Raw genomic sequence first — 9,003 nt, 5'->3', positions numbered from 1 at the left:
TAATTTATCATCCTTCAACAATATCTAAAGTTTTATGGGAACATTCTTCTTCCCTCTAGATTAAACTGATCTTTAAAAATTCATCTATTCCATAAATAGCTTTGATAATATAGATTATACAGTGAAAAACATGCACCTCCTTATCTAGAAATGTAAGTTGTTTTTTGTTTCTTATTCTGGTAATATTTTGTTCTTTATTTTGTGTTGATGCCAAAAGTTAAAACAAAAGGATTGTATAGAGATATTTACACTATAGTAAACAAAATGGAAGTTTGAAGTGATTCTTTGTATCAACCATTAAATCAATAAGCATTTGTAAAATAAGTGCCTGTTATGTACCAGGTATTGTGCTAGGGGCACAGAGACAAAAATGAAGGTAGCAATAGCTTCCAGACTTCAGGAAGTAACAGTCACTGTATTTAACCTTGGTCAGATGACATTTGGAACATTGCACTTGGATCTGGGAATGACATTTTAGGAAAAACATTAACTGTCTAGAGCAGGGGTGGGGAACCTTCAGCCTGGAGGCCACATGTAGCCCGTTGTCTGAATCCAAACTTGACAAAGGGCTACACTTGAGGACGTAAAGGGCCACATGTGGCCTCCAGGCAGAAGGTTCCCCCCTCCTACTCTAGAGTATCCAGCGGAAGGCACCAGCATGGTGAAGGAACTCTAGTCTATACCAGTTGAGGCCAGGTTGCAGGAACTAGGGTTGTTTGCCCTGGAGACGAGAAGACTGGAGGGGTAAGAAGGATCTCATAGCTGTCTTCAAGACAGGCATTTAGAAGCTAGAAAGCATTCTAGTTTTCATTCCAAAAGCATTTATTAAGCACCTACTATGTGGCAATCACTTTTTTAGGTACTGGGAATAGCAAGACGAAAAGAAAGTATTCCCTGTCCTCAAGGAGCTTACATTCAAATGGGGGAGACAGTATGTACTTATAGAAGTTTTGGGGTGGTGAAAGGGCAAAGGCAGCTGGGGGAGGGGTACAGATCAGGAGGTGACAGTGGCACCGAGCCTTGAAGGGATTCAGGCAGTGAGTTCCATGCATTGGAAAGAGGTAGGGCAGGGATGGGGGCAGGGAGACAGTTAGTTCAAAGGCGTTTAGACGGACAACATTCCATTCTGAACAGTATTCTTGAATAAAAATGCAATAAAGTTTTAAAACAGATTGATTCATTTCCTCATCGCCTATTGATATGAACATTACTGAGTGTTTACTATGAGTAATATAAAGATGACAGTCCTGTGGGGCAGACAAAAATAAGGTTTGCATGGAAGAAAGGGAGAAAGTAGGAGTCAGCAGAAGAAGAGAACTTCTGTTTAGGCTGAGTAGGAAAAGGTTCATGTAAGAGTTGTCATTAATACTGAACTCGAAGGATGGATATCATTTCTGCCCATGAGGAGGGAGAAGAAGATAAAGGTATGGTAAGTAGAGTCATGAAGGTGGGAAAGTGGGAGATGTGTTTTACGCATGATGATGATGGTTTAGTTTGACTAGAAAGTAGGGTATAGTGGGGAGCCGCAGCCCTATTCCTCACCTCCACGTCCGCCGGAGCGGTGAGGACTAGGCGAGAGCGCTGGATCCCGGAGCCGAGCAGAGCGGGCCAGGGGCGGGATCGGGCCGGGGGGCGCGGCGGGGGCGGGAGCGGCCTTCCCTAGCCGGAGCTTGGAGGAGAACGGCCCGGGGGCCCCTTATGGCTGGGCTCGGACCACTATGGGTCCTTGTCCAGCTCTCCTACCAGGTACTTTCTACAGGGTGGAGGCTGAGGGGAAGCACAGCACAGTCTTTCCCACTTGTGTTTTGGAAAACAAAAAATAAAAAAGCAAATTCTGCTTTGAAGACATTGTATCCCCCCAGAACTTTGGGCAGCGCAGCCTTGGATCTGGGGTCGTCCCTCACATAAGTGTGACTCCCTCTCCGCCATGAACGGCCTATCCATCAGCGAACTCTGCTGCCTCTTCTGCTGCGCACCCTGTCCTGGTCGAATCGCAGCCAAATTGGCCTTCCTGCCTCCAGAGCCTACCTACTCCCTTGTGGCCGAGCCTGAGCCGGGTTCCAGTGGAGGTGGCTCCACTCCGGGGCGGGGTTCTGGGGGGGGGCCCTGGGCCGCTGGAAATTGCACCTGATGGAGCGAGCTGACTTACAGTATACACAGCGCGATCTAGACACGACTGAGGTCTTCTTTACCAAGAGCAGTCGGGGGAACCGCATATCCTGTATGTACGTCCGCTGTGTGCCAGGGGCCAGGTTCACGGTTCTATTCTCCCGTGGCAATGCAGTGGCCCTGGGCCAGATGAGCAGCTTCTACATTGGCCTGGGCACCCGCATCAACTGCAACATCTTCTCTTATGACTATTCATGCTACGGGGTGAGCTCAGGAAAACCCTCAGAGAAGAATATGCCAACATCGACGCTGCTTGGCAGGCTCATCGGACCAGGTATGGCATCAGCCCAGAGGACATCATCTTGTACGGCCAGAGCATCGGAACGGTGCCCACCGTGGACCTGGCCTCGCACTACCAGTGTGCTGCTGTGGTGCTGCACTCCCCCCTCACCTCAGGCATGAGGGTCGCCTTCCCTGATACCAAGAAGACCTATTGCTTTGACGCCTTCCCCAACATTGAGAAGGTCTCCAAGATCACGTCGCCTGTACTGATAATCCACGGCACCGAGGACGAGGTGATTGACTTCTCACATGGACTAGCACTGTATGAGCGCTGCCGGAAAGTTGTGGAGCCACTTTGGGTGGAGGGTGCTGGGCACAGCGACATCGAGCTCTATAGCCAATACTTGGAGCGCCTTCGAAAGTTCATCTCGCAGGAGCTGACAAACCAGCGCAACTGAGGCCCCCAGAGACCCCTCAGGGCAGGATGGGCACCAACAGGCACATGGGCCCAGGGAACCTGTGGAGAGCTTGGAGCCATTGCTCACGAGTGACAACTCACTAGGGTCAGTCTGCTGGAGGATTGGGGAGTGGGGAGGATTCCCCAACCCTGGGCTTGACTCTCCAGATCAGGTGCCCATGGCCTCTTCTGACATGCACTCCCTTTCCAGGAGAGGGGAGGGACAGAATGACCCCCATCTTTCTCTCCACAAAGTCCGCAGTGATGACCCCAAACTGCTGCTAACACTGGGGCTGCCCCTACCACCTGGGAGGGGCTGGGCAATCCAAACCCCCTCCTCTCCTGCTTCCCTTCCCTCTACCAGGACAATAGCAATAATCTATCTGCCAAGTGTGGTAGGGGAGGACCTCAGTGGACCTCATTCTTCCCCACATCCCTTCCCCCAAATCTCAAATTCCTGGGAAGGCAGTGACTGCATGAGAAACACCTGCCCTTCCTCCCCCCCACGGCTCTCTCTGCCAATCAGGGAGTATCCTACCACACTCCAAGCCCCAATGTGGCTCCCTCCCAGCAGGGCCCTTCATGATTTCAGACACCCAAACTCCCCTTTCCCACTCTCCCCAACATGTACAGATATACAGATAGACGGAAATATATCTGCATTCATTTTGGAAGCAAAAACAAAGAAATTAAAGATTTAAAATTTTGCAATTAAAAAAAAGAAAGTAGGATATAAGAAATTATGGAGAAGAATAAAATTATAATCAAAATAATTCTGGAAAGCGAATTTGTGGAAGGCCTTGAATGCCATGTCAAGGAATGTATTCTGTAGGTAAAGACTGTCAGCATGTAGTGGTAGATAGAGAAAATAGGCCTGACTCCAGACCCAGGGTCTTATGAGAGCCATGCTTCATGAAAATTAATTTGGTGGTAGTGTGGAGGATGTGTTAGCTCTGGAGATGAAATGGGAGTGGGGAGATTCATCAGGAGGTTATTGCATTGTTCTAGGAGACTTGTCGTTTGTCATTTGTTTTTGAAGAGGACCAACATCATGGATGATGTCTCGACTTGTGTGTGAATTGGATTGAAGTGAGGCAGAGTTGCATGAAGTCATCAGCCTCACTCTCTTACTGAGTCATTGATGTCCAGTGGCAGGACAAAAGTCAAGATGAATGACAGTGTGGATGACCTCAGCAACTTTGATGCCTGACCAAGTTCTAAAAGCTCCACAGCACCTGCTTCAGCTGCCTTCATGGCTGTTGGAACCAGTTGTTCTCATCGGCCCATTCTGCCCGGGAGAGTCTTCGCATGGTTGGGTAGACCTCCACCCTAACTCACCAACAGGTTTCAGGCTTCAACCTGGTTTAGCCGAGGTTTACTAGGATGTGACCACTGCATGTGCTATGGCTTTGTAGAGTTGGGGATGACAGTTGGGTGAATCAAGTGGACACCAAAGATGGATGAGTGGATAAGCAGCCCTGAAAATGGCTCAACAAGCCCTCGCACAGAGGTGGTAGTCCTCCATGTCCACCCCATACATCCCAGGTGAGAAGTAAGCATGGCCTGAACTAGGGTGATAGTGGTGGGAATAGAAAGTAGAAGACAAATTTTGTACAATAATGATTTCCCTTTGTTATTTGTTTGAAACGGAATTCCTTTAAATGACCACTCATTTCCTACACTAGTTGCTATGTGAGCTATAATCTTAATTAAGATATGGGAGACCTTATAAAAGTCTTTTATAAGGTAGTATCGTACCAGTATAAGGGCAGAGGGGAACTGCCTTCTCTCCTTTCCTATGCTTAGAAGATCTGTCATTGGGTTACTAAAGGAATAACTAGAACTCAGCTATCAAGTGTCAAGTCAACTTAAATTGGAGGGTAATTTTAATTTAGTTCAAATGTTATATATAATATGCCTGCCTGCTAAGTCTTAAAAGTCAAGGATTAAGCCACGTTTTCTAAGTCAGACATGTCAGAGAATGATCATAGATTTACAGCTGAAATGACCTCCGAGCCTATGTCATCCAACCCTGTCATTTTACAGATGAGAAAATGAGAAGCCCAGCAAGGTCTAAGGACTTGACCAAAGCCTCACAGTCAGTGGCAAAGCCAGGATTTGAACCTTGGTCCTCTGACTCCAAAGCCTATCCTCTTTCCACTGTATCTTCTCTATAACTATTTTTGTAGCACACTTGGTACCATTTCAGTGTGGCAATCTGAACCGCAGATTGAATCTAATGTATTAGGGTATTAAGCTTTGTGAAAAACTAGTCGACTCCTTCAAAAGTTATCATTAAGTCAACTTAAAATGTCCAGTGACCTCATTGAAAGAGAAAGCTCGCCTTAGCCAATGTGTTGCTGTTGTTCAGTTGTATCCATCCGCCTCTTTGTGACCCCTTTTTGGGTTTTCTTGGCAAAGATTCTGGAGTGGTTTGGCCACTTCCTCCTCCCGCTCATTTTACAGATGAAGAAACCCAGGCAGACAGGGTTAAGTGACTTGCTCAAGGTCACATAGCTAGTAAGTGTCTGAGTCTTCCTGATTCCAAGTCCAGTGCTCTACCTACTGTGCCAACTCGATGGTGGGAAGATACGGGGAGATTTTGAGGGAAGATAAATCTTTTCTCCTATCCCTATATGGCATGTAGTAAGTACCATTAAAAATGCTAGCTGTTGTTATTGTCACTTACAGAAAGGAGAATTATTTGGGTGAGGTATGGATCATTGACTACTTCTTATTTTTGTAATCATTTGGAATTTTTGATACTCTTAGGAATACATACTAAGTTCAAATGAACATTTGCGTCGTTTGTTCATTTGGCCGCTGTTGTGTAGTGTGCTTAGGTGAAATGTTTTTTTCCTTTTCCCTTTAGCTGTAACTTATGCTATAATAGTTTCCAAAATCATTTTGATGGCTCATCTTTCCTGTTTTATTGGGGAAAAAATTTCTGAGTTTCCTTTTTAAAATTTTTTTTATATTTTCTCTTTTTGATTATTCTTATTTTTAAAAGAATATTCTTTGGATAAACAAATTCAAGGGGGTTGTTCGTATGAAGTCTGTGGTTTCTCAAGAACAGGTATTTCATATGAGTCATTTGGCACTTGAACTGTATGTGAGAATTACTCTCCAACCAGACATCTGTGAGAACAAAAGTTCCATTGCTTGGGGATATTGTGTTTTCAGAGTTTCCTTGTCAATAAAATAGGGACAATAACAATTTTACTGTTGTAATCATGGCTCACGTGGACTGCTCTGGATGGGGTAGAGATTTGAGTACTTGGTGGGAATCCCAAGAGTTGTGGTCTTGATATTCTTTGAGGAGACAAAGGGCTACAGTGATCTTTTGGGGGCGAGAGAAGGGTATGATGGTGGTGGGAGCTTTGAAATACCTCTGTAAGAGAGCAGAGTGAGTCTAAGGCAAGTGGGAACCTATGAGAGTCTGCGACTGAGCTGTAAGAGAAACAAGGAACAGCAGTGGATGCTTGATGGAAGACTTTGAGCTTCCCCTGCTCAGTCTAATGAAAAGAACTCTACTGACAAGTATGGCTGAACTGTTTCTCTCTGAGATCCTGTTAGAGCTGTTGATATGCTTCAATTCACCCTTTCACCCCCATCTACAAACAGCAAAGATTTTGCTTCTAGACGTTTGCATTATTTTAGTTGGTTCTAACTCACAATTTTATTTTGTATGATACCATTTTCCCTTTATGTAAAAATCCATGCTATATCATGAAAGATGTGTATTACAAGGCTGCATATGTATGTTTTTATAATATATATGAATATATTCCATTAATATGTTCCAACCAAACCAAAGCTACTACACAGCTCTTCCATTTTGTCATACTTTCACTCACCTCCTTGCATTTGTTCAAGTCAAAGTCAAAAGACAGAAAAATAGAAGAAAATGGAAGATATCTCATAGTAAAAACAACTGACCCGGAAAACAGATTGAGGAGAAAAAAATTTAGCATCATTGGACTATTTGACCCACCATGACAAAAATAAAAGTACCTGAAAGTGCCAAAAATAGAAGTACTCCTTAATAAAAGGATTTGTTCTGTAAAAATGGACTCAGTCAAAAGGCTACACCCAAGGACCTAGAGGGCCACATGTGGCCTCAAGACCATAGGTTCCCCACCCCTGGTCTAGTGCATTTTCTAAATCTGTTTGGAGGAGTTGGGACAGAGGGAGAAGTGGGAGGCTTCTCCTACTTCTACTTCTTCCTGTTACTCCTTGTAACATCTTGGTTCCATTTCTGGAGACAGTGGTTTTAATGAGACTTTAGATGATGATGTAAGTTATTGATCAGTACTGGTAGAGAGAGTTTCTTCATGGGGAGCCCAATACTTCAATGAAATCATAGATCTGGACCAAAAAAACCCTAACCCGACTGACCAATCTATTTTCCCCTCCACCAAATAATTTTGGTTAAATTTTTGGATGTCCATAGTGACTTGGATTACACATGAAGCACTGCACATTTATTCATTGGCTGACTACTTTCCAGAGTTGTTGAGGATAAAATGAAATATTATTTGTAAAGTTCTTTGCAAACCTTAAGGCACTGTGTAAATGCTGGCTGTTATTATTATTATTGTTGTTGTTATTATTAATTATTTACAGAGAAATTGTGGGTAGAAATGAGGTCATGTTTATTAAATCGCTTAGAAAACTGTGAAGAGCTATCAAATATAAGCTGATGTTATTCTATAATTGGATTTATTTTGTCTCAAGAGAAAAGGAAACTAGGTACAGCCCTTTGCTAATAAGATAAACACAAACTAATTCCTAATGAGAACTGACTCACCTTCTTAGTGTGACTATTCAGTGATAGGAGTTTAGTTGGTCTTTGTATAGATAAAATTTATTTGGTGATGTCAAATTACCCTGAGTTATTTTATATGTAGTGCATGTTCTAATTGGTATAAATGTGCCACAGCCTGCAGCCTTATCAAGTAATCAGAGTCCTGTGATCTCATCCTTGGGTTATGTACTGTATCAATTTTTAGGTTCTAGACCTACCTTTGATGCCAATTAATGGGTTTGAGTGAAAAACAAAAAGGGGAAAGGCCTATGTACTCAGCGTTATTTCTCTGCAATCACTCTCCATCTTAGGAATGTTCAAACACTATCTGGAACGTATTTCACCTTTATTTGTCCTATTTTTATTATGTTGTTACAAGGAGAGAGAGTTATAGATGTTTCCTTTTAAAATTTGTTTCCACATTTTCCTGTACAAAGACATTTTAAATCCCCTGCATTTTTGGATTTAAATATTATCTTCAGGTCTTTCTCATTTTTGCTGGCACTTTTAGGATACCATTTAAATTCTTTTTAAAAATCACAACCCAGGGGTGGAGCCAAGATGGTGGCAGGAAAGCAGGGACATGCCTAAAACTCTCCCCCAGGACCCTCTAAACACCTATAAAAATGGCTCTGAACAAATTCTAGAGCTGGAGAACCCACGGAATAGCAGAGGGAAGCACTGCTCCAGCCCAGGACAGCCTGGATGGTCACTGGGTAAGGTCTATCACATGGAGCTGGGAGCGGAGGGGAGCAGAGCCCAGAGTGGGCTACACTCGGACCAACCAGACTGGGAGCCGGGTGGAACAGGTCCTAGTGCCCTGAATCAGTGAGCTGTGGCAGTTACCAGACTTCTCAACCCACAAACACCAAAGACAGCAGAGAAGGTTAGTGGGTAAAACTGCTGGGACAGAGTGAAAGGAGTTCGTGGTTTGGACACCATGGGCGGTGGAGGTGGTGCAGGTCTGAGGCTGCTTCTAGAGCTACAGCTGCAGTTGATTCTGCCCCCAGGCCTACCTGGTGGAAGGAATTAAGTGGCAGATCAGAGTAGGAGTGCAGAGCCTGCTTAAGATCTGAGTCACGGTCCAGGTTGGCCCAGGTTGGTGGTTCTTGGGGGAAGAGGAGTGCTGGTGTGGCAGAGCTTGGTGTGTAGAAATAGCTCTGAAAACAACAGTGCAACCCCTCAAGCTTGGGACAAAGTAACGAGCAGTCAAACCCTGACGAACAGCTCAAGGGTCAAGTAGTTGGCTGGAACATGAACAGGGAGCAAAAACAGACTCAGATTCAGACTCAGACTTTGGAATCTTTCTTTGGTGACAAAGAAGACCAAAACATACAACCAGAAGTCA

At 44.4% G+C, this 9,003-nt stretch overlaps 1 protein-coding gene across 1 annotated transcript; it reads left to right on the top strand.

Moving 5' to 3' along the window:
* The first annotated feature begins 1,864 nt into the window (after nucleotides 1-1,864).
* On the top strand, nucleotides 1,865-2,924 carry LOC118855893 (alpha/beta hydrolase domain-containing protein 17A-like). The gene is given in 3 exon segments (XM_036765932.1): nucleotides 1,865-2,061; nucleotides 2,112-2,398; nucleotides 2,401-2,924. Coding segments are annotated over 3 exon segments (870 nt in total). The 5' UTR covers nucleotides 1,865-1,927; the 3' UTR covers nucleotides 2,850-2,924.
* Nucleotides 2,925-9,003: the final 6,079 nt, after the last annotated feature.

The sequence above is a fragment of the Trichosurus vulpecula genome, chromosome 7 (assembly GCF_011100635.1).
Source record: "Trichosurus vulpecula isolate mTriVul1 chromosome 7, mTriVul1.pri, whole genome shotgun sequence".
NCBI classification, from domain to species: domain Eukaryota; kingdom Metazoa; phylum Chordata; class Mammalia; order Diprotodontia; family Phalangeridae; genus Trichosurus; species Trichosurus vulpecula.
This window is presented reverse-complemented; position numbering and strand designations above follow the sequence as displayed.